Below are 26530 nucleotides of genomic sequence, written 5' to 3'. Positions count from 1 at the left end.
ATATACAGAGGGAGAGTTGCGGAGCTAATTTCTATAGAAACTTAAGAGAAACCATTATACAGTTTCATGCAATAAGTTTCAGTGGGCTTGCTGGCCAAAACCAAAGCCATACTAATGACCAGGAACTATAAAATGAGACTCTTCAGACCACTGCCACATTTGAACATAGGGAACAGATGAATCCTTCATCTCATTGATTCAAGTCACAATAAGGTCTGGTGGAAACTAAATGAAATGTATAAAGACCCAGGTGTCCAAATCACCTACCTAATACTCACGAACCACATGGGAATATATAAAGCAACATCAAGTTGGCTTCCTTCCTGGAGACTAACGTTACTAAATTTCAAAATACACAAACAGGATAAAGTTGGGTCTTTGCACAAGTTGGGAACTTTTAGAGATGGAGAATTTAAGATCATCAGGGACATCCAGGAGAAGATACGAACAGAGGGAAGGAGAAAACTAACATCTTTAGCGCCTTCCATGTGCCGTCCTCTGTCTTAATTGCCCTGTGTATAGGATCTCATTAATCTATATCTCTATTCTGGAAGGTAGGTTAAATTTTACTTTAAATAACTTCCCAAAGCCATTTAGTTACTAAGCGGTAGAGACAGGATATAAACCATGTCTGTCTGTCTCTAAATCCTGTAGGCTTTTCACTAGTGGTTAGAGGGGGTAGTGTTCAGTGGCTGGCTTAAACTCTAGAAACCTATTTTTTAGTCTATAGGCCATTGGGCATTTGTCCAATTTTTGTCTAGACTCATCTATAACCAAAGCAAAGTCATTAATGACGGTTTCAGGATTCCCCAAAGAGTATTATCTATGACTAAAAAAAAGGAAATCACACATTTTATTGAAGTCCATTATATTCATTGTGAAAAAATTCTTTTGAGACTACTGTTAATTCCTACAAGTTGAATTATGTTAAGTTCATTCAGAAGCAACATGACTATAAAATGATTTTGTGTTTCCATTTTCCAGATATGAAAAGAGAATTTTTACAGATAATAATGATAGGTTCAGCCAACCCTTCTCTTCAACTCAAACTACACTGTGGTGTCCTAATTCCAGACATGGGGCTCGCAGACCACCCACTTGGCCCCCTGTTGAAAAGCTGCCTGGGCCCAACGCTTCCCTTACTCTTGGGTCTGGCCACCGCATGCAGCCAAATTGCTTACAGTGTTTCATCAGCAACTTAATCCACAGCTCCCCTGTGGGTTCTGAAGAGCAGAAAGCTAGCTGAAGAGGCCAGCAATAGCAAAGACACAACCCAAAGTCAATCCAATCTCACTGGTAAGTTTTCCAAACTTGTGTTACTTACACAGACTTTTCATACTTTTTGTATAGCCAAGAAATCTTAAAGAAGATGTCTGGTTTGAGAAGGAGAGCTTGCCATGCATCAAAATAACCCTGGATTTTAACCACGATGGCACTTTCTGGAAAAACAAACAAACAAAAAAGCAGAGTAGTTGAGCAAAAATGTGAGCCCGAGAAGGGTATCCTGAGAAGAGAAGATCCCCTGTATAGAGTCTCTTACCAGCCTGGGCTACAATGGGTGTTTCAGCCATATGAATGCCACTAGACAAATCAACATTAATTTATTCTGCTTGACATCTAAATCAGCCAAGTTAACTAGAGATTTGCCACTTTTCAAGTTTGTGTTAGAGGCAAAGCCTAGAATCTCACATGCCCCTCTTGGACTGAGTGTCCAACTCCTTCCTGTTTTTTTTGACGACGGGAAATAAGAAGGACACCAGGAATTATGGCTGTTATTGGCCTCAATTCTGGCACCTGCGAGGGCAAAAAGCCATGCCACTTTTCTGGTTACATTTTGGTCCAGAGTATAGAATTCATCTTAGTATCCCTAATGTCTTGTCCTGAGCCTCATGCATTGTCAGCTCCTAATGAACGTCCTTAAATTGCATGTTTAGGGAAACAAAACCCCTGCTTTTTTCAAACTTTACAAAAAGAAAGGGAACAGACGTTTCTTTTCAACTGCTAAATACCAGTCACCATGCAAAACGCATTACAGAAGAGACCTCATTTAATCCTTACAGTCTTGCTAGGGGAGTGATATAGTGTCATCACTTTTTCAGATGAAGAAACTGCAGTTCGTAGAAAGGGAAGCTTGGGAAGCTTGCCTAACACCACGCAGCCAGTGTGGCAGGCAGGCCCTCAGTCTGGAGCCCAGCCTATCTGACCTCAGAGCAATGTTCTTTCTCCTTGTTGCACTGGTTCCCTTAGGCAAATGGAGAGTTTAACCAGGACAGGGTGTGGAGAAGAGGAATCAAGGTACTCTGCATGGGTTATGCAGGTTCTTAGCATCACAGCCTGCATCCCTAAGTTAACAGAGAGATTTACAATTCTGTTACTTCATCCTTCCTAAGAGGCCAGCCGGGGACCATGAAGCAGGGACTAATAAAATACAGACTTGCCTGACCTTTGGGAGAGCTGCATGTAGAATAGGCCAGCTGGGATTAGAGTTTCTGTCTGAAGGGGATGAGGCAAGGGGTGTGATTAAAAATACTCAGAGTTGAATGGGGCTCCCATTCAAATGGCAGTCAGATGAGGTTTCTGTGACTCTTGTAGGAAATAAGTAAAGAGCCGGGGACATGAGGTAAGCAGAGCTAGAGAGGAGAAAAGGAGGGCTTATAGCTTGTCTGTTCTTCCAAATGTGGCCAATGAGGCAACAGGTGTTATAGCTCAGCTCCTTTGGGCCAGTGTTAAAATGAGGTGCTGTTCCCTCCCTCAAACCCGGATGTGGCTCCTGGTCTCATTTCATTTAGGCTGATGTGCAGGTGTCCTCCCTGTGCAGGCCTTTCCTGACAACTCTCTCTGGGATAGCCACCCACTCCCCCTCCTTCTTCACTTCCTATCCCCTTGCCCTGCTTCGTTTATTCTTCAGGGCACTTAGTATTGCCTGATGTGTTATTAGATATTTACTTGTTTGCTGTTTATATTGCCACTGGGATGTGACCTCCATGAAGGCAAGGACTTTATCTGTCTTGTTCACTGCTCAATCCCCAGAACCTAGAACAGTGCCTAGCATAAAATAGGCAATTAGCAAATATTTTTAAATAAAATCTTTAAAAAATATATTTTTTGAATGAATGCATGAGTCAGTGAACATGCTAGAATTCAGGGAAAATTACATTAAGCTGGACAATAGCAGCATGGAATTAACCCAACTGATTGTTTATTTTTTGATGGTGATAGAGTTGCATGTATATGTTTTAATATTTGTTTCTGTAGTATAGTGACGGGAGTAGCTTTTTGAGTGGGACATTCTTGCCAGAGTTGTTATAATGCTAAGTGACAAACTATATGTAAAGCAACTTTTTTATAGTAGATTCTAAATTAATGGTAGCTATTTTCATCATTTCCAGCAGCACCAGCACCATTATCATTGTATAGACAGAGACCAAGTTTTCATGCTTAGTAGCTTTGAGGGAGGAGGGTACATGTATATTTATGTACATATGTATGTATGTATATCTGTGTGTGTGCATGTGTGTGTGTGTATGTGCCCACAAGAATGGTTGGAATTGGTTAAATTTATCAGTTTGATTGGTAGTAGGGTGTATTCATGGCCAAATGAACTGATCACATTTGTCAAGTTTTGACTGTGGGTAGAATCATATTTCCCAGAGCAATGAGGAGAGATACAAAAGAGGAGATGGCCCCTACTTACAGAAACTTCTGTCTTATAAATGAACAAGGCAGACACACTAGAAAAAAAATCATAAGAATACTTAGAGATGTTTGAACAAGAGCAATGTACAAAAACAGCATTATCTTTCCTTGAGTCTCTTATCCCCTTCATCCCCTTGTTCAATAAAGGGCAGAATGTCAATTCTCAAGTACCGTCCAAGGGGATCCCCAGGAAGAGAATGTTAGAGGTGTCCAGCATGATGCGCCGCATGAGGGTCAACACGTCGATGTAACCCAATTCGTTGCTGACCTCCTCCAACCTGTCCAGATGTGTGATGATGGATCCAACACAAATTGTCACCATGCGCACAAGGCCAGGGCCAGACAAAGCTGAGGGTAACACATCAGAGAGTGAGTCACATGAACTCAGGGGCACACACAATCAGGTTATTTTGGCCTTTTCTGTTTGGAGTTTAATTATACATGATTTTTTATTCAGTAACTTGGCAGAAATTTTCATGTTCTTTTTTATACTTTTCTGCATTCTCCTAATTTTCTACAAACATGCATCACCTTTATGGGTAAAAGTGAATGAATGAATGAATAAAAATCTTATTTTAAACAAAATATTCAAAATTAAACTCTTCTTCATGTTACGGAAAATCATTTGTGAGACTGCAAATGAAACATTTAGTACTTGCGGTCATGAATCACACATCAGTGGTTTTCCATATTTACTGTATATATATTTCCCTAAAGAAGGTTTGGATTTGGCCAGGGAGATACTTATGTTTCAACAGGTGGCAGGGTATTGCTATCGAACTACTCAAACTGGACCTTAACTATTTGATCTAAAGTGCTTCCTGTTTAATTGTGGTTTATGTGGTTCAAAATGCTAGTCTCACAAATTATCAAAAGGGTTCTTAATTTCGGTTTCTCCTCAAACTACTTCTAGATTTGTTTTACTCAACCAAGGTCATGACAATTAAGCAATTTTTTTGTTTGCATACTGTCTTCCCCACTGGTTGGGAATTCTTGAAGGGCAGTGACAACCTCCTATTAGCACTGTCCTTCAAGTCCACAGTACATGGTGGCCTTCAAATCATATTTGTCAAATAGAGGAGTGAACGAATGAAAGGATGGGTGAATAAATGAGTAAAGACAGGTAGAGTGAATTGGCTCTGCTCTAGATCATCTGGGCAGCTAGTGGTTCGTGGTGGTAGGTGATCTATCTAGAGAGTTTAACTCTTAAAGCCCTACTTTCTCTCTTTGTTCTATGTTTTTTTAAGCTTTCTTTAAGAGTTATCTCTCCTATTTGTGTATTTTATTATTCAGACTTACTGTTAAAGTCAGTTCTTGAAATGCAATGAAAAATCTTGGGGAAATTTGTAGCCATAATTCTTTCTTAAAAAAAAAAAAAAAAATATCAGTTGCACAACAGAAGCCCCTGAAGGCAGACTTTGCAAATAAGAAAGGAAGCCTGGTGAGCAGTTCTAGATTCTTAAGATTTCTACTTATATGTAAAAAGGAAGGTTGCGTTGGTAGCATACTTTCTGACTGTAGGAAATACCTGGCCAATATGAAAGGCCAGGCTGTTGTTTCCTGGGTGACTATCACATTCACAGGTGGGACGCATGATCCCTTAATGACTCAGCACTTTGTGTGGAAGGGTTGGCTTCGAATATCACTGGTGGTTTCCTCCCAGACTGATGTATGACTTGTCCCTATCGTCCTAGAGCTGGAAGCCATGTTTCAAACGTGTAAGCAAAATGTAGTATCATTGCTTATAGGCAGTGGCATGATGTGGATATAATTTTAATTTTTAAAATGTGTGAAAAAGTACTGAATCTTATCCAGGTTTAAAAAAGTGAGCAAGTAATCAGCATAATTCCTTCACTATGGACAACTCTCTTGGCAGTTTCAGGAAACAGAGGCTATTTCTTGACCCTCCACCTTCATCTCTCCAGGATGGGCCATTTGCCTAGGCTGCACTTCACTATGTCTCCATAGATACACCCAGGCAATCAATGCCTTCATTAATGTTACTACTTTAGATACCAAAACATACCCCCAAATTTCTACTATATCAGGAAAACTAATGAGAAACATAACTCTAAAAGGAGATTCAAGAAATGCTTGGGGGGCGCCTAGGTGGCTCAATCAGTTAAGCATCTGCCTTCAGCTCAGGTCATGATCTCAGGGTCCTGGGATCGAGTTCCACATCGGGCTCCCTGTTCAGCGGGGAGTCTGCTTCTCCCTCTCCCTCTGCCTCTCACTCATGTTCTCTCTCTCTCAAAAAATAAAATCTTAAAAGAAGAGAAATGCTTGTAACTCATTGATTACTAAAAATGTCAGACACAACAGGGAACTTTTAATAAGCAATTAGACTTCTATTATTTTTTGTAGACCTCTTTTTTGGCATTTAATCTGAGTAGTTTTGTAATGTTTTTATTAGAAAATCTGATCTATATATATAGGGCTTATCTTTAAAAAAGATTTTTTTTAATTGATTCCAAGTGCCATAGATTCTACTCTTTTTAAAAAAAAATTTTTTTTAATTTATTTATTTTAGAGAGAGGGAGTGAGGGGTAGCAGAGAGGGACAGAGGGAGAGGGAAAGAGAATCTTAAGCAGACTCCGTGCTGAGCACTGAGCCTGACTCGGGGCTCGATATAATGACCTGAGATCATGACCCTGAGATCACCACCTGAGCCAAAACCAAGAGTCAGACACTTAACTGACCACACCACCCCGGTGCCCCAGATTGTACTCTTTTAACATCTCTTACACTGATGACTTCCCTTCCATCCACCCTGTATCACTGCAGTAGCTCCTAATTGTTCTCACTGCTCACAATCGTGCCTTCTGTCAATGAATCGTTCATTCTGCTACCAGAGGAATTTTTCTAAAACTCAAATATGCTCATGTCATTCTGCTTAATATCTTGAATGATTTACTGTAGCTTTTGAGATAAACTCAGTTCAGTGCCTTCCCCTTGGCCTCATGCCTACATGTATCCATGTCAGGCATGAGGGCCTACTTACAGTTAGTTCCCTGGACATACAGTGCTGATCTACCCTTCTCTGTCTTGGAGTACCCTGTTCTTTCCTTCTGTGGAATGCATTCTTGTCAAACTTTCTTAATGTAGGTAGCTTTTACCTTCTTTCCAAACTTATTGTAAGCATCCACTCCTCAGAAAGCCTCCCATGACCCCTGAGGATACTTTAGATGGCCCATTTTTTCTGTGCCCTCTAACACTCTGCACACACCTCTAGCATAACACATCACCTAGGATGATATTTGGTAATGTATTGATCTGCCACTCTGTCCCTCCCCCTATTATAAATTCCTTGAGGGCAGGGACCATGTCTTGACTATCATTGTATTTTAGGTACCTAGTTCAATGATAAGAACACAGTAGTTTGTTAAACAAATGGATGAGTTTAGAAAATTCTATTAATCTAAAAAGTTTAAAAATTCTATTAATTTTTGCATGGCAAGGTAGAGGATGTTGGTATGTGAGAGTTAACTGCTCCTAAATACTAGTTCACATGTTCCTAATGTGCCTAGGCCAAACCGCAAAGTAAAAAAAACCTTACATTTCAAATCTTGTCATTTGCAACAACATGGATGAACCTAGAGGGTATTATGCTAAGTGAAATAAGTCATACAGAAAAAGACAAATACCACATGACTTCACTTATATGTGGATTCTAAAGAACAAAACAAATGAACAAACAAATGAAAAGGAATAGACTCAAATGCAAAGAACAAACTGGTGGTTGCTAGAAGGGAAAGGGTGGGGGGATGGGTGAAATAGGTGAAGGTGATTAAGAGGTACAAACTTCCAGTTATAAAATAAATAAGTCATGGGGATATAATGTACAGTATAGGAAATATATTCAATAATATTGTCACATTTTTGTATTGTGACAGATGGTGACTACACTTATCATGGGGAGCGTTTCATAACATGTATAATTGTTGAATCACTAAGTTGTACACCTAAAACTAATATAATACTGTATGTCAACTATACTTCAACAAAAACAAACAAAAAACCACATTTCTGTAGGATCTTACAGCATTATTTCATTTATTCTTCATAATAACCCTAGAATTAATGTTCTATTGTCTTTATCACCTTTTGTGGAGAAGGAAACTGAAGCTCAGAGAGGAGTGACTTGTCCAAGGTCATATAGCTAGTAAAGTGGCAGAACTAGGACTTGAACCCAAAACCTATAATCCTGAGGCCTATACTCTTTTCATTAAACCAGTCTGCAGTTTTCTAAGGCATGAGAGAGGATTGATCTGCCCCAACACGAGTGGTAGGCAGAATAATAGCCCCCTAAACCTGTCCAGGTCCTAGTCCCTGGAACCTATTAATATGTTACTTTACATGGAAAAAAGGACTTGACACATATGATTCAAGTTAAGGACCTTGAGATGGGGAGATTACTGTGGATTATCTGGGTGGCCCCAACCTAATTACATGAGTCCTCAAAAACAAAGAACCTTTCCCAGTTGACGTCAGAGTCAGAAATTGATGACGACAGAAGGATGGTCTGAGAGACGTGATAGGAAAAGGATTTGACCCACTGTTGCTAGCTTTGAAGGCAGAGGAAGGGGCTATAGGCCAAGGGATGCAGGTGGCCTCTGAGGCTGGAAAAGACAAAGAAACTCCTCTGGAAAAGACAAATTCTCCTCTGGAGCCTCCAGAAAGAAACACAGCCCAGCCAACACCTTGATGTTAGCCCATTGAGACCCACATCAAATTTTTGACCTACAGAACTATAAGTTAATCGATGTATTGTTTTAAGTCACTAAGTTTGTGGCAATTTGTTACAGCAGCAATAGGAGTCAAATACAGTGGAGTCTATAATAGAGTTGTATGAATCTTGGTAATGGGCAATTCTGTAGAGAGAATCAGTGCTCAGCTGGGACAGACATAGCTTCTCAGTAGCCACATGGGAGGCATCCAGGTTCACTACAGAGGCTGGCTTAGAGGGAAGAATATTGCACTGTCAGACCTAAGATCCATCTAGCCCCAGATTCTATCACTGACAGTGTTTCCAGGACATGATTATCTTCTTTGATGTTGATGTCAAAGACTGGTCATGTATATTCCCCAACTACTTCATTCCCAACAAAATACAGTAAAGGGGGAAATCACTAGTCAAGGAGCCTTGGGATCAGATCTTTGCTCATTATTATTTGTTATGTTGTCTGAGCAAAAATCACAACCTCTCTAGGACTGCATTTCCCCAACTATAAAATTCAGAGACTGGATGAGATGATATATATAGTCCTTCCTAGTTCTAAAATCTCTAATTTTATTTGCAAATTGCTTCCTGTTAAAACATCTGTGATGTCAGTAAATGATTCAGCAAACACATTGTTTAGCTATGTTTGAATCAAACATGTGACTGACACACTAAATTCTTAATTGAAATGATCCTAAGTACAGAGCTCTATCTCTTCTTCACGTCCATGGAATTGCTTTGTGCATCAACAGGAAGAACAGAGTTTGTGGTGATTAAAAATGTAGGCACTGGCGTTGTCTTCTGGGCCACCATTTACTAATTTGGGGACCTTGGGTTAAGTTACTTAACCTATTTACTTAAGCTTCAGTTTTCTTATGTGTAAAATATAAGTGACAAGAATATTTACCACATGGGGTTGCTGTGGGATTAAAATATCAAGTACTTAGAACAGTGCCTACTATATCTTATTATTTCAAAATAAGTGAAGCAGCAGAATTTAAATTCCAGAAAAGGTGGGGGGCACATTTATTGACAAAAGAGCAGAATGTCACCAGCACCTGATTACCTTTTGTAAAGAAAGGTCGAATGGCTTTCCAGAGGGTTGGATTATTGTTAAATATGATGCCGTTTTCATGCATGCCGATGCACTGCAGTCCAAGTTTGCTGCCAAATCGGGAGCTATAGTGACTGTGCTTCATTATGTGGAACATACTTGAGGACCTGCAGAGACAGCAAACTTTGGTGTTAATTTTTAAGGGTCAGGAGAACTCATGGTGATGATTTTGACTACCAGGTGGCTCTCTTAGCAAATGCATGTTGATCTAAATGCAAGGCATTTGAGGGGTGCCAGTCGTTTAAGCATCCAACTCTTGGTTTTGGCTCAGGTCATGATCTTGAGGTCCTGAGATTAAGCCCCATAGTGGACTCCATGCTCAGCGGGGAGTCTGCTGGAGATTCTCTCTCCCTCTCCCTCTGCCCCTTCCCCCACCCACACTCTCTCTCCCTCTCTCTAAAAATAAATAAATAAATCTTTTAAAAAAATAAATGCAAGGTATTCTAGTATTTATATTGAGTAAGTGTTTGTTAGCATAAGAACATCCCTCTCCAGTTGAAATATTCCTACCTACTGACTCCCTGCTTGAGCATCACGAAAGATAGAACACACGCACACACACACACCATTCCTTATTTCCCTTTTTTTTTTCTAACTCCATGTCACCAAAATACTACCCACTACTGCGGCCAGAGCTGCAAGGCTTTGAGGACCTGAGCCCTCCACACCACCAGAGGGCCCCAAAAGCCTCCAGCCCCACTCCGGATGGTGCCACCCCCTGCTGGAGTGAGTCTCAGAATCCTGAGATTCTGGAGTTCCTGGAATTGCCAAAGTCTTCTTCCGTTTGGAACCAACAGTTCTGCCTCAGACCACCTATCCTCAGAATCTCTCATCAGGCGTGGCCCCTCCAGTGGGTACCATTCTGGGCTTGAAGGACATCTCCTGGGCACTACTGGCTCTGGCCTTAGCTGGCTGGGCTGGGCCTGGAAGGCTCTCTGTGGTGGTGACAGCAGCTATCCTGAGACTCTGCATTCCATCCTGACTCATCAGGGTCCCCAGGGTCACAGAGTTCTCTCAGGATATAGTAAGCATAAGCAGATTTACTTCTCTCCATATATATTTTTAGCAACTTCAAAAAATTTCCACTCAAGTATATCCAAAATGGATCACCATTTTTCTTGGAGATAGAAAAAGGGAGCAGGGTTTGGGAATTAAAAAGAGGGGCAGAGTGGTTAGCAGAGGAGGCGTAGAGGTTTTCGGCATGCAACCATGGGAGTGTGAAGAAAGGGGAGACAGGGTAAACTGTCAGGAGTCTGACTTTTGGCTATGTTAACAGTGCCAGAGCCAGGCTGTGTATAAATGTTGCCTACCTATGTATGCTCTGAGGGGATTGTAGGCAGACCTCAAGTGACATAACCCTTGACCTTGGGGCTGAGAACTAAACTACTCAGGTCTGCCAGGTAAGTTAAAATAGATCCCCCAAAGCTTTTTTTTTACCTGAGGATTATAAATTACTCCATGTCTCTGAGATCAGAGTGGAGTTCAGAGGCAGAGATCATAAAATTAGAAAGGAGCTAAATATTTGAGCAGAGGAATAGGAAGAAAATAGGCACATTATTGCAAGAAAGCAAAATATATTTATAAACATCTCTCTGATACTGCAAAGGAGGGAGAACCTGGGCATTTTTTCTGGTGTGGGAGGGGTAGAGGGAAAAAAAAAAGTAACAGAATGGTGCCTTAAATATGCAAATTCAAAATACATAAAATATCCGTGTTACATTTTAGATGCTGTTGTTATTTTTTTTTTATTTTGGTGAACTTAATATTTATACAAGTTTTCCCATGTTCATTGTGACTTTGGTTCTTCCTCTCCACTTCTCCACTGAGATTTTGTTTCTTGGCTGCAAATTCTCCTACTATAGGGCGTTTCTGAACACATAACCCTTAGAGATGGGGAGTGGCCATTATATAGAATGGCCACTCACATATATAGGTATATGCACCTCGTTCTTACATTGGGCTGGAGGGGCCATCTTACCACTTGCTCTTCCCTCTTAAGGTTGATACTTGGTTCCTAAAAGGATGACGTTGCCTTAATGAGGTTGTTCAGTTAATGCCTGTGAAAACACGTTCCCAAAGAAGACATTGGGCCAAAGGAGCTGTGCTCTGGCTGAGTAGATTAGGCTGCGGGCTAAGTATTAGCCTAATCCTCACATTTATGATGGGTCCATAGTCCCATTTAAATTTTAAAAGAAAGACCCTGAAATAATGGCAGTGTCAAGAAATGAAAGCAGAATTATTATATGAATACATTATGCACTAGATAATTTCTTTCAGGAAAAAATATCTTATTTTCAAATCAAAACACTCTCTGTTAAGTCAGATATTCTCTTGAATTGATTCCAGATGATGTTCATCAAATGATCGCTGAGTTTTGGACAAGTTTTTTTCTCTTCCTAGCAACAAAAATAAAACAAAAACCCAGATGCTTCTGTTTGTATTCCAGAGAATTAATTTGACTGACAAACAGATGAAATTTTGCCCTGTATAGAAAAATCGTGCTATGAGAGGACTGAAAAGCTTATTAATAGATTTCAGGACGTTAGCTTCTCTTACCTTCCCCTACTTTAGGCTATAATGACAGCAGAAAGTAAGTAATTTGTACATTCTTTATTCACAAATTCATATCTAAAAATTTTAAGTGCTCAGAGGTAAAACAGAACACTATTTTTTTTCTGTTCTGACCCCTAGGGCTTTTATATACTGCATTTAACCACATTAACCTGTCCATTTAATTTGAAGAATTACTAATCAATTTTAAAAAGAGAACAAGAGACCCCAGACTTTAACCCAACTAAATGTGTATTAGTTAATAAAGAGCTAACTTCAAACATAAATGTGTTCTTTAGGGGGCGCCAACATCTCAGTGATTTTTGAGTCAGAGGCTCGGACTTGGCAACGGACAAAGACGGAAGTGATACACCTTGCAGGAGAAGAGTGACCAGCTGCAGGTGAGCATAAAACCAAGTCCTTGATCAAAAGGAGGCTGGCTTTATCTAACCAGAGTAAATCAAGAAAGTGAAGAAAAGAAAGTTGGTGAAGAACTAGGGACTCCAGCCCAGAGTGCTCAGGGCATTCAGCAAAACAGTAGAGACCTTGCTCCAGCCTTGGGGGCCAGCCTGTAATACCAGTTAAGGGAGATGTTATACTGACTGGAAGAGTAAAGATTTCTTACCACTCAAGAGAGACCAAGGGAGTCCCCAAGCTCAGAAAAGATAGTGGGTAGTGTAAATTGTATGGTAACTGGAGCCATTCTTTTTCTTTCTTTCTTTCTTTCTTTCTTTCTTTCTTTCTTTCTTTCTTTCTTTCTTTCTTTCTTTCTTTCTTTCTTTCTTTTTCTTTTCTCTTCTCTTCTCTTTTCTTTTCTTTTCCTTCCTTCTTATTTGAGTATAGCTGACACAGTGCTACATTAGTTTCAGGAATACAAGATGGTCATTCAACCAGTTTATACATTATGCTTTGCTCACCACAAGTGTAGCTGCTATCTCTCACTATACAGGGCTATTACAGTACCATTGACTGTATTCCCTATCCTGTACCTTTCATCCTTGTGACTTACTCACTTCATAACTGGGAGCCTGTATCCCCCATTACCCTTCATTATTCTTCTTTAAACATGACTGAAGTCAAAAGACATTGCCAAAGATGGCAAACCTATTGTCTATTCAAAATGAAAAGTAGCCAGAGGAAGTTCTTAAGTAGTGAGGAGGAAGCCACCTTCAGTTCTGAATTTAAAGGACTCACACAGGGGCACCTGGCTGGCTCAGTTGGTGGAGCATAGGACTCTTGATCTTGGGGTTGTGAGGTTGAGACCCATGTTGGGTGTAGAGGTTACTTAAAAATTAAATCTTCAAAAGAATAAAAAATTTAAAAAATACAATCTTCAAAAAAGAAAAAAAGGACTAACATATGTGGCTGGGTTCAAGAGTGGTAAGTACTAGAAATATGGAGGAGAAACTAATGGAATAATTGGTACCAAACATTTAAAAGTACTTGCCTGTGTAGACCTATTTTGTGCCTGAGACTTATGGTCCATCGATTCCATTGCCTTTCCCCTGTCCTTTGTCCCTCTAATAGCCTCACTTACCCAGCTTAAATACTGGAGTCACTGCAAGAGAAAAACGATCTTTATAACAGAGAGATCTGCCTATAATTACCCTACCCAATGATCACATTTAACATCCCTTATAGAGGGACAACTTTTCCTTGTCTCTTGATGTGATGCAATATGAAGTGCCCAAAACTACCAAGGAAGTATCATTACAAAAGTGTTTAACCTGAATGAAACTGAGCTTTAAGACATAATTTTCAGTTTATAAGAAATACAGGGAATGGAGTAATATGTTAAGTAACACCATAATGTAATGAGAGAAATTCGGAAATATGGAACATCCTATAAGACAATTGACCTGGTCTCTTCCAAAGATCAATGTCATGTGGGGCAGGGAATGGGAGGACTGCTCTTTCAACTTTCCTGTTCATTTGAACATTTTCTTAATAGAAAGTTGGAAAAAAACATTTTATTGTTAATCATTAAAATCACTCTCTTCCCATGCATTCTCAACTCCCTTGACTCTCTCCTTACTTTGTCATAGTTGCCTGGTAAAACCTCACCCCTGGCTAAATCCAACTTTTAGCTTCCTCTGTGCTTGCCCCTGGCAGCTGAATGTGGCTGGGAAAAAAACCACATATGCACATGTTCACACACACACACAGACACACACACACACACAGGTCCCAGTTAAATTCAAGGGGGTCCTTAGTGCAGCTGGCCATTCTACAGTTCCCCAAGTCCATTCACTCTCACTGTTCTAGATGACTATTATATCCTGCCTTCTCTCTCCTCAAATATTCTGCTTCCTCAGTCTCAGCTAAGGACTTTATTTCCTATTTTACTGAGGAAAAAGAACTAGAATCTCTGCAAGCTCCAACTATTAGGATATGTGCTCATATATCCAAACTTCCCAAACTTACTGTGGATGAACTTTCCATGTTCCTATTTCAAGACCAAATCCACTTGTCACTTGGACCCCCTTTACATCTCACCTAGCACACCCCTTTCTCTTCCATCAACAATTTTGCTCTGTAATCCATCATTGCCATCTCAACACACATGTTGTAATTTCTCCTATCTTAACAGAGACTCCTTGGACCATACATCCCTTTCTATTTCGTTGTTGCATTTCTCTACTGCCTTTATGACAAACTTCTTGGAACAGTTGTCTACACCTGCTGCCTACAATTCTTTCCCCCCATTCTATACTATAATCAGACTTTTGCCCTCACCACTCCATTGAAACTGATCTTTTCAAGGTCACCCATGACCTCCCTGTTGCTAAATGGAACACTTAAATCTCCCGTTCACCAGGCACTCTCTGGCATGGTTGACAATTCCATCCTCCCTGATATGCACTCATCACCTGGCTTTCAGACCACCACACTCTTCTGGTTTTCCCTTCTTTGGCTATCCTTCTCTAGTTTCTGACTATAGTGGTGAGGGGGGGTGGTCTAAAGACTCAGACCGTCCTTCACAACATCCCACTCAGCTGTCTACTGGGCATGTCAAGTCAAAATACCCCAAATGGAATCCTGATTTTTCCCCATCCCAAACTTGCTCCACTTATCTGAGGTAATGATCCCTTCATTTTTCTAGGTACTTAAGGCAAAAACTATGCTATCACCTTGATTCTTACACCCAACATCCAATCTCCTAGCATCTTACTGGCTTTGCCCTCAAAATATGCCTAGAATTTCACCTCTCATCACCTCTACCACACTCATGTGGACCAGCCATCATCTCTTGCCTAACTGCTCTCTGGGCATTCATCCTTGTTCCTTGTTCCTTGCACCTGTTCTCAAAGAATGTAGGTAGAATGGGAGTAGAATGTGGGTAGAGAAGCCAATAATGTGCTGAAACATGAATGAATCAGATATGTCACTCTTCTCAAACTCTTCAAAGGCTTCCCATCTCATGCAGGGTAAAATTCAGCGTTGTTACAATGGCCAACAAGGCTCAACATGATTGGGTATCCTAATACCTCTCTAATGTCATCTCCACTATTCTTCCCGTAGCCACACTGATATCCTTGGTGTTCCTTGAACCTTTCAGATGGGCTCCCACCTCGGTGCCTTTGCACTTGCTCTTCCTTTTGTCCAGAATGCTTTTCCTCTACATCTCTGCCTGACTCACTCCCTCACTTCCTTTAGGTCTTTAATCAAATGCTATCTTCTCAATGAGGCCTGCCTCAACTGCCTATTTATAGTTGTACTTCCATCCCTGCAACTGGCCCTCCCCACTTTAGTGTCCTATATAGCTCATATCTACCTGATGATAGTGTGAGCAACCATCTTGGTTTGCTTGGGAATGTCCCAGTTTTAGCATTAAAAGTCCCACATCCTGGGTAACCCCCTAGTCCCAGGCATACCAAGACAGCTGGTCACTCTACTCCTATACTATATGTTTTACTCATCTTTTGTTGGTATATTAACAATACAACAATATATTTCTCCATGAGGATAGGGATATTTAGCTGATTTGCTCATGATACCCAGTGTCCATAGGTAAGTCCTCAATAAATGTTTATTTAATGGATGAATGGGGAGCCAATAATGATTATATGTTAGGATCATCCAGTGCTTAGTATATGTAGTAAATTCTCAACAAATGTATGTTGAAAGAATACATGAATGCATTCGCTATAAATGTACACATGATTAAAACAGATATACAAATATAATCCTAATTAGTATGTTAATTACTAACAGGTTTGCAAAAATAACCCTAATTAGCATGTTAATTGCTAACTCTCCTTAATGGATGTTACCCATATTCTTTTTTTTTTTTTTTATTCATTACAAAAACTAATATATACACACAACATGCACAGCATCTGTAGACCCTCATTAATTTAGAGCTCACCTGCCTGGGAAACTGTGCCTACTTTATCTACCGATAATGAGATAAACTTTCCCCCAAAACTCTGAGCTGCTCAGGCAACATCCTGGCCGCACTGACTCCCCCCATGAAGTTCTGCAGCCCCCACCACTTCGGGACTATGCTGGTAGGAAAAGTTGGGTCATCATCTCTACTCAGCTGATCTCAAACTTTTCAAAAGAAAAAAACCTGGCAAACTATTCAACTAAAAATAAAAAGCTTTCCGAGGGGCTATTTTCAAGAGGCACGGGTAGTTCTGGAAGGGACCTGAAGAGCAGGCAATGGAAGGAGATGGAGACAAACATGTCCTATTCCCCGCAGGGAGCTCAGCCCTTAACAACAAAATTGAGTGGCTCAGAGGCAATTAAGGAGAACATAAAGACTCTAACCAGTGAAAAGCCTGTGAGGACAGGATGAGGAGAGAACTGGGAGAGCTGGGGGAAGGGTGGGTTGGGTTGTGGGCTCATCTCAAGCATGAATCAGCACCTGAATTGGTCAGGGTCACTAAGGTCACTTTCTTAATGAAGACAGCAGAGCCGTCAGATGCTACCCTGCACTGTCACAAGGATCCTACTTTAGGAATGGCTTTGGGCTTCCAGGATTGGATCTAGTGATCCAAGTATGTAGTATCTAAGAGCGATTTCTGTTCTCGTCCTCTGGTCCTTTGTCACATTCTTCACTCCAGTTCTTGTCTTATACTACCACCACTTGAGCTAGACTGCAGGGTAAGATGATCAGACAAAAGCACTCCAACCCTGCTTAGCTGCTCCCCTGACCCCAAGACAAGGCCCCCTGGTGCCAGAAGCTGCTCACCTGTTCTTCTCTCTCAGGCTCTGCAGCACATTGGCATTACTTGGGGAGCTCTACAAACACCTGATGCCCAGGTTCCACCCCCAGAGATTCTGAAAGTTGGGGTGTGGCCTGGGCATTGGGGTTTTTAAAAGCTCCCTGGGTGACTTCAATGTGGAGCCAGGGTGAGAACCACCGCTTTAGGTCCTGAGCTGTAGACGGATATCCTTTTAGAAAAATATCCCGCAGGTCACTTCACCTATCTGTGATGAGGGCTGGAAGGCAACTCACTATGCTGGTGGATGAAAGAGCAGTGGCAAACGTCTCAAGCCCCCAAGCCCTCATGTCACCAGTCCCAGGACATTTTGAGATTGTAGACCATTGCCAAAGAGAGTAAAGTATTGATGTTTAAAATGAGTACTTAATCAAATTCACCTAAATTTGGCTGACCAAAGTAGCTCAAGAGAAGTAAAATCCAAGGGCAATTATTGGTCCCCCACTCCCTTCTGTCAGTTATTTGGTTCAAAGAATTGGCCTTTGAGATTACCATGGTATTTTATGAAATGATGTATGTAATCTTGGCTTGAAAGAAATCAATGTAGTTTCCAGAAATGCTTCACTTACTTCTGGGCAATAGTCTGCATCTGGACAAAAAAATTCTAACATATCAGTAAAACCCTAGTTGGTCTTGGTTTGTGGGTAAAGTCCTGTCAGGGAATATAAAAACTCATTAATGAGACAGTGTTGGCATATAACATTGTTAAATATCCAGTAAAGACAGCTGAAAGTCTAGTGAAATGTGTTCTCTTTGAAATTCTCCATTTTCTATGATCAATAAATAAGAAAACTAGTATTTCACAAAGCTAGTTCTCTACATTCGATGCCTATTTGATTAACCCTGGATGAATTCAATCTGCTAAACTTATCCAGAAAATACGACAAATCATTTTTTTTAAATAGGCAATGTATTTAAGATCACTCAGCTGAGACACCAGCCCACAGTCATAAATAGAACAGGAGCATATGAATAGCATCTTTTTCTACCGTTTACCCTTCTGGAGGCGCTCCGGAGCCTGCCATTAGAGAAGCCCATTAGCAAACTGGTGCAGATTCCTTTCTCTCTGGTGTTTCGTTTTGTTTTAACTGCTTGCTAATAGAGATAAGACCAAAATCTTAGGAAAGCAGAAAAGATAATGCCCCTCCCTAAAATACGTTTTGTCAAACCCAAATCCTTTGGATTCTAAGTTTCTATTCACCGCTCAGAGAAATTTCAAATAGTTTCCCAGCTTTCCAGAGTTCTTTATCTATGTACCTCTGGGTTTAGGCAGGACCCAATGATTCCGCTTGTCTATAGGTTAGATTTTTACCTCGGAAGTAAAAACACAGCCTTAGCAACAAAAGCATCAAGATATCAAAATAAGTGTGTTACTTAATAGGAAAAAAACACAGCCTTGGTTTTGAAAACCTGTCTCTGATTATTAACAGACTCACTTGCTAATAATGAGTGTTTCCTCTCCACATATCCAAACTCTCATGAATTCTCCATACATCTTGTTGTAGTAGTTGCAGGCACTGCCAATGCCCATCCACAGGAACCTGCAGTGGGAAATGAGGGGCCCAATTCCCATGCAATAGCCAGGACCTAGGAGAGTTATCAGACCACAGTCAGCATTTTAGCAAACACCAAAAAAGAGCAACTGTTTTATGTTATCGCTGCTTGTGTTCTTTGATATCTAAAAGGTCTTGGATACCTTCTGATGTATATCTGTGAATCTCTAAAAAAAACAAACAAGCTTAACATGAAAAAACAGTAGTTCAGTGTCCATACCACACTAGTTCTATTTGGTCTTGAACCTTTCAGTCTGAATGAGCCAGGGTAGGTGTCTGCTCTTTTCTTGCCACATTAAACAATGTCAGTGAGTTTTCAATACAAGTCAGTCAGTCCATCTAGTTACAAGCATGGAAACCAGGACATGTGACAAGCTGACCGATCTGTTTGGCTGCCTAGTTTTGTCTGAAAACTTTTGGTTTGAATGCCCCAGCTGATGGAATGGGCAGGTTAAAATTAGGTTGTAGTTTTGGTGTAATCTTTTTAACTGAAAGACACGGTCTGCGAAGATAATGTTCAAACAAAGAATATCCATTTTTTTTCCTTCAAAAAGGACTCAGTTTAAGAGAATAATCCTAAGCTTAGTCTCATTAGGCAAAACATACAGCTAAGCATTGAGAAATTAGGCAATGAGTCCAGTCAGTGTCTGGACTAGAATTTGGGTCCAGCAATGTGGTTTTACTCAAGAGCAGTGACCGCTCATGTCCTTGCTTACATAAAGAACGGAGGAATTTTCTGTTGCTTAGACCAGAGAACAAACTTGGTAGCTTGATTATACTGGTGGCTGTAAAAAGTTAGACAAAAACTTCTTGGAATGGTTTTAGGAGTTTTCCTGTGAAGTAGTAGCTTTTCTATATCAAATCTTTCTCCTTTCTTTCCATTCCAGTAGTAAAATAGGAAGCCAACATGCACGACTGTTTGAGACAGTGTTCTCACTCCAGGGGCAAGCACTGTGTAAATAAATCTAGATAAGCTAAGCTTTTGCTTAAACCATCTAAATTGGATGTTAAATCCCAAATTCGTCAAATAAGATTTAATCCTTTGAAATAGCTGGATTAATGGGAATAAGACTGTCAGGTTTTTTTCCTTAAAGTGAAGGTCGTTTGGGATGCCTGGGTGGCTCAGTTGTTAAGCGTCTGCCTTCAGCGCAGGTCATGATCCAAGGGTCCTGGGATTGAGTTCACCATGGGCTTCTTGCTCCGCGGGGAGCCTGCTTCTTCCTCTGCCTGCCACTCCCCCTGCTTGTGCTCACTCTCTCTCTCTCTCTCTCTGACAAATAAATCAATAAAATATTTAAAGTGAAGGTCTTTGGTAATATCTATAGAACCAAACGTTTTCAAAGGGTTCTTCTTAATCTTCTGATTGTTCCGAAAACACTGTATTGTAAGTAGATGACTGATTTTATACCTAATAATTTCATTAAGTTCTTTAAAAGATTAAAACAAGCAAATTTGAATATGTATTTCCTTAAAAGGTCATCAGATATACAGATCTCTAATCAATTAAAATGTGCATAATAACAAACTACTTTGCTGGGTATTTACAGTTTGAAACATTGTAGATGCCTAATAAGTGTTTCCTGGTGAATTTTTAAAATTAATTAGATATGTGTGTGTAATATAAAGGATGAAGTTTTAAATATCATCCACATTTAGAGTATTTCAGGTTGTATTTACATTTTGATAAAATGGAAAAATATCATTGTATCATGTACGTTTAGTCTATGGGAGGTCAGACATCCGGCTATTTGGGAATAGACTCATTCAACAAACGTTTACTTACTTAATATGCTAGGCCCATGAGGAACAAAGACATGCAAATGAAAGGTTGCACTCTTCATTTTTTATCTAATAGTTTGGTGCCATGTAGAAAGTCTTAATATTAAGGAACCACCATTCAAGTTTAAAATATGACAGTGCAGATCTCTATCCACTGAAAAAGGGAGATGGTGATGAAATTTGCTCAGGTTGAAAACCTGAGTGTTCTGACCAGAAGAGAATCCAAGTCTTGGGTCCCTAGTGATCAATCATGTGTCAGCTTAATTCATCCAACAAACACTTACTGAGACCCTACTAGGTTTAGACACTAGCTACGAGTCAGAGACTGGAGATGGAGTGATAAGCATAAATAGGTTCCCAATCAGAGTCCTGGGCAGGAGAGGAGAGTATGGGGGAGGAGAAAGTACAATATTGAATTATTGTAACACAATGTGATCCTTTCATTTATATGTGTACCTTACACCTTCCAGCTGAGAAAAGAATGTCCTAGGAGGGGAGAAACTTTGGTAGGATATTCGAGAAATATTCTGGTTGCATCCTCATTAAGCTGCTCTCTGCCTCTCAGATTTGGGAATGCTGATTTAGGCCTACAGCGATTGCAGGCACCTCTTTTACACCCTAAGAGGAGCGATAAATACTACACTGCATTTTTGTGCAGAAACAGCCTCCCAGAAGCCAACAGCTGGGACCTCTCACCCACTGTCCTAATCAAGAAGCTGTTGCTTTCCCTGGTAGGTGTACACCCTAGAGAAACCTGTGAACGGGAAGGCTCATAGCAGCACTGTTCACAATAGTCCCAAACTAGAGACACCCAAAGGTCCACCAACAGTAGCATCAGTAATTAAACCACGAGATGTTTGTGCTACTGCATACCATATGAGCTATAGAGGCATGTCACTCCATGGATGAAGTTTGCAAGCACAATATTGAGCAAAAGAAGCAATATAGAAGTAATGTAGGACTCGATGGCTAAAACATTTAAAACCAGGCAAAATTAATCTGTATTGCTCAGGGATATGAAATTAGGTGGCAAAACTATAAAAACAAGGGAGTGATTATCACAAATTAGAAGAATGTTTACCTCTGGAGGTGAGAGGGGGTATGACTGAAAAGACACAAGAGAAGTTTCTGGGATCCTGCTAACATCCTGTTTCGTGTCCTGTACTGTGATGACATATTTATTTGTACACTTTTCTGTGAAGTCGTTTTTTTAGTGGGAGAAAGGGGAATGTGTTGCCATGTCCTTTTTCCATTGACCCCTCTGGGGACATGGTGCCCAGGGCAGAGAGAGGCTCTGGGGGAGGGAATCCATGCGCAAAGCTGGGGATGGCTCAAGAGATTTAGCTCTGAGTCCCAGTTTCATCACTCACTAGCTATGCACCATCGATCCTCTTTAATCTCAGTTTCTTCATCTGCAAAATAGGCATAAACACACCTACCTCATCAGAGGGCTATGAGGATCACAAGAGAGAAAGAATGTGAAACTGCTTTGTAAATTGTAACTAACTTAAGGGCTTTTAAATCATTGCAACTTCTTAACTCCCCTTGACACTCCCTGACCCTGAGCTTCCCACAAATCTGTAAAACCAAGAATCCAGAGAACCAGTGATTTGAGGAAACTGGCAAAAGGAGTTCAGGAAGAACCACCCCAACAAAGCCAATTTTCTTACCTTTCCTTCCCTAGCCGGGCACCATGGGACCTTAGTCTGTGCCACTAGAGGATTCTGACCAGAGCTCACATTTTCAAAGGGAAAGCATGGAACTAGAAGCTCCCTGGCTAGCAAAATGATCACCAACCTGGGATTTAGGAATTCCTGGTTGTTCCCCTCCCCTGCCTTTCCTTTCAAGCTGAGATGCCGATAAGCCATTTCCTTTCTCTGGGCTTTAACCCAGAGAAATGAAGGGTTTGAACTCCATGGTTTCTTATATTTGTCATAGGGGTTTGCTTGGGTAAGGCAGTTCACCTCTCTGGGGCTCAGTTTCCCCTTCCGTCAAGTGAAGGGGTTGGGCTCATATCTATGGCTCTCAATCCTGACTGCTAATGAAAAATCACCTGGGAAGATTTTTTTATTTTATTTTTTTTAGTTGGGGGGAGCAGTGCAGAGGGAGAGAGAGAATCCTAAGCAGGCTCCAAGCCTAGCACACTGAGCGGGCTCAATCTCATGATACTGAGGTCATGAACTGAGCCAAAATCAAGAGCCAAAATCAAGAGTCAGATGCTGAACCAACTGAACCACCCAGGTGCCCCAGAATTTTTTTTTTTTTTTTAATATCAACATGCGGGCCCTGCTCCAGACATAGCTGAGAACCATAGAACTATTAGTGTATGGCAGCATGATGTCCCCAGCACAGGATTGGGGGACAGACTAAGCTGTCACCTAGGCTCCAGATCCAAAGCTTCAGGGATGCCAGTTCTTGTGCTTGCCCCCCCATAGGCTGACCTCCTTTTTCAAAGGTCCAAGGGACTTCTTCTAAAACTTGCAACATAAACATCTGGGGGGACTTGTTATAAAATACCCTCCACCTCACCCACCATTCATGGATCCTGACCTGGGAGCCCACTGTGGGAGAAGAGATCCAGTGAGGAAGGAGCTGTAGTGGGAAGGAGCTCAAGTTAAAGGCCATGAAAGAGTCTTCCCTCAGACCCCTCAGGGATTAGAGAACAACATTAACTGACCTCTCTGTTTAAGTGGACATGAAAGCAACCTAAAATACCAGGCTGAATCAGATAGACAGGACAGACAGTTCTCTGGAAAATTTTGGAAGAATCCAGACACGGGACACTTTGCACCAGCTTCACATTCCTACCCTAAATCACTCTATGATGAGGTCCACTGCACTTGGAAGTGCATAATGACTATGCTCTTGAAGTAAAGCCTTGTTGGATGGCTCATGGGACTGGGGATAGATGCTTGCCATGAAGAATTTTCACTGAAAACTGAAGAAATAGTTGGATATTTCTGGTAATTCTGAATTAATCTGATAGTTGTAGAGTGGTAGGGGTTTCTATTGGAATTATCTGGATAATTATATGATACTCTACTTTTGATTAATCCACAGACCTTGTTGAAGATTCTATCAGGGTATGATGTTCCAAGGGAACCATAGTGGTCTCCATTTTTCTTCCAGTGCCCAGGTCCCAGCCAGCTCTTATGGTGGCATCACCATCACACCTACCCCCAAGAATAAGAGAAAATGAAGAGTGGGATGAAGAGAGGAAATAAGTTCAAGAAAGGAAGAGGGCGGAGCACACGGATGAGGTAAAGCAGCAGGGAGAAGGAGAGGAGTATAGAAGGCATTCCGGGTGTGCCTGGCTGGCTCAGTCAATGGAGCGCGTGACTCTTGATCTTGGGGTTCTGAGCTCAAGCCCCACATTGGATGTAGAGATTACTTAAAAATAAAATCTTAAAAAAAAGAAGGCATTCCAGAGACATTTTTACCTTCAGAGCAACATTGGAATGAATTTCAATAATAATAAAAAAAAATGCCTGGTTTACCTTGCTTCACCCCATCTCAAACTTACTTTTTTTTTTTTTCAAACTTACTTTGAAGGATACTCATGCCAAGTCTACCAAAGCAAAGCACAGACTGGACGGGATTATCTAAGATATTTTTTTGAAATGCTTTCATTTGAAATGTGCAGCTAATTGGTATAAAGTTTTTCACCTGAGTTTTTATTTGCTAACATTGCCATGGGCTTCAGCCATTTCACCATGTTTTTGCTCTTTGTCCTTTTGCAAAATTTTCTTTACCCTCATGGACCAAAAGCCCAAGTAAACAATCTCCTTAGTTACAGAACTAAATGACTGACTTACCGGGTATTGAGGATGTGTCTTCATAATTCCAAACCAAAAGAAGAAAGCCAGTGAGCAGCAGGATCGGCATGGTGGCCACAGGCATGACTTCGGGCATCATGCTGGTGATGTTATAATGCATTGGGTTCAGCATTTCCAAAACCATCTTTTATTCCTTGATCTCAAGAGAAAAAACTTAGAGTCCTGTGGAAATCAGAGGAGCAAAACAAAAATTAGAGAATCCCCCAAAGTATACATCCAGGACTCCTGTTGCTTCAGAGGATGCTGTAGTGCAGAAATCAGCGTTTGTTTTATAATGTGATTGGACACCTAGACAAGACAAACTTGTGGTTACAAGTCAAAACAAGCAAGCCAAAGAGAGATCTTTTGGCTTGAAGTACAGCATTTCTGACCTTGGTAGAGTCTCAGGTTCGTTTAGACGCTTGGTTTGATAGAACCTTATCATCTTGCCCTTGAGTGGGTAGAGTGGCTGAATTCCCAATTGAGAATCAAATTTCTTACCAAAATACAAGAAAATGAAGCTCATTCCAGAGGTGGAGCCTTTCTGTGACTTCATCAGCAGATATTGCTTAGGCAATCTTTTTCTCTTGATGCCAAATCAATTTTTTAAAAAGTAATCCCTAACCCCCTTCCTTGCTCAAAATTAATTCCCCCAAAGAGTAAGTTTCTCTAGGAAGAATAGTTGCTTGGGCATTGTCGAGGTATCCTCAGAGACTTCTATTGGGTTGTTTGTTGAATTCAGCGTGACTCACTCAGGACGATCTTTTCTCTATTGGCTTGAATAAGGCTTAAAATCTTTTGCACCACAGGCTGGATGAAGCAGTACTCATGGGGGCCAATGTCAGAAGTAGTAGGAGAGAAGAATGAGAGACGGAGATTCCAGGGAGAGGAGAACGAGATGGAATGGGGGGGGGAGGAAGAAAACAAAGGACAGAAAGAGTAGAATGCCACCAGCAATAGGCTCAGGTCCACTCATGCTTTGCCCACAGCAGCTAACCTCCTGTGCAAGACAATTTTCAGTTTGATTTGCTGGTTCTGTCATGTTTCTCAACAATGTAATGTTGAGTCTGTCTTTTCAGTAAGGTTTTCTAAGACCAATACTCACAGAGGAGAGTTTCAGGGATGATGGTTTGTTGAAGAGACCTAGACTGAATAAACTTGCATAGCAAGGCAAGAGCGACCATTCAATGTGGTTCTGGTGGCAGATGACTGCTCTGAGGATTACCCTCCCTTGGAAAGTGACCTGAGTTTTCAGGACTTATAATGGCTCTGAAACAGATTTTGGCAGGATTTTATCTAGGAATAGTTCTAGATTCTTAACCAGGGCTTCTAATTGGATTTTGGTTGCTCTGTGAACTCCCTGAAATGCTGCATAAAGTATTGTATCTGCTCACCTGAACTTTTAGAGGGAAAGAACTTTTATCAGATTCTTAAAAAGTATGTAATTACATTTCCCCCCTGATCTATGTGAGATCTTAATTTTATTTTATTTATTTTTTAATTTATTTGACACGGAGAGAGGGAGCACAAGCAGGGGGAGTAGCAGGCAGAGAGAGAGGGAGAAGCAGGCTCCCCTTTGAGCAGGGAGCTGGATGTGGGGCTGGATCCCAGGACCCTGGGATCATGACCTGAGCCAAAGGCAGAGGCTTAAACCAAGGAACCACCATTACATCATTCTGAATAAACTCCCTGGAACTTTATGACAGCCAGGATCCTCAAGGTTTCTGTTGATATTGACGAAACTTGAAACCAATGCTAAAGGTGTAAGTGAAGAAGGTGGTTGAGACAAAAAGGAGGAAGATGCACCAGAGGAAGTGATCCTGGCAGAAAACTTCACATTAAAGAAACTCTCAGAAAAAAAATTTTAGAAAAAATAAAATAAAATAACTCTCAGAGATATTTCGCAGCATTGAAGTCACAAAGAATAACATGTTGGAAGCTGACACAAATTTATAAAGGAGTATGACGATTCACCAAGGCTTAGAAAAGATGCTCCGTCCATATCATAAGTTACACAAGGAGGAGATGGCAGCAAGAGATATTCAAATACTCTCATTTTTTTTTTTACAAACAAA

At 40.8% G+C, this 26530-nt stretch overlaps 1 protein-coding gene and 1 long non-coding RNA gene across 2 annotated transcripts in view; one reads left to right on the top strand and one right to left on the bottom strand.

Annotated features, from left to right (window-relative positions):
• The window catches only part of LOC123861211 (aromatase), a 122519-nt gene that overhangs the window by 8303 nt on the left and 87686 nt on the right, over positions 1–26530 (bottom strand). Inside the window, exons 2-6 of the mRNA XM_045900077.3 lie at positions 24456–24638; positions 18745–18895; positions 9483–9637; positions 3868–4044; positions 1325–1439 (exon numbers count right to left, since the gene is read on the bottom strand). Coding sequence (XP_045756033.1) covers positions 1325–1439; positions 3868–4044; positions 9483–9637; positions 18745–18895; positions 24456–24600 — 743 coding nt within the window. The 5' untranslated portion in view covers positions 24601–24638. The remainder of the gene's footprint in view (positions 1–1324; positions 1440–3867; positions 4045–9482; positions 9638–18744; positions 18896–24455; positions 24639–26530) is intronic.
• Positions 999–26530, top strand: LOC123861212 (uncharacterized). The gene is made up of 3 exons (XR_006794988.3): positions 999–1296; positions 12380–12481; positions 23770–26530. It is a non-coding gene; the product is annotated as an uncharacterized LOC123861212 (long non-coding RNA).

This window comes from Mirounga angustirostris, unplaced genomic scaffold (assembly GCF_029215605.1).
Source record: "Mirounga angustirostris isolate CCGP_5_RB_7025 unplaced genomic scaffold, mMirAng1.0.hap1 SCAF_9, whole genome shotgun sequence".
NCBI lineage: Eukaryota > Metazoa > Chordata > Mammalia > Carnivora > Phocidae > Mirounga > Mirounga angustirostris.
This window is presented reverse-complemented; position numbering and strand designations above follow the sequence as displayed.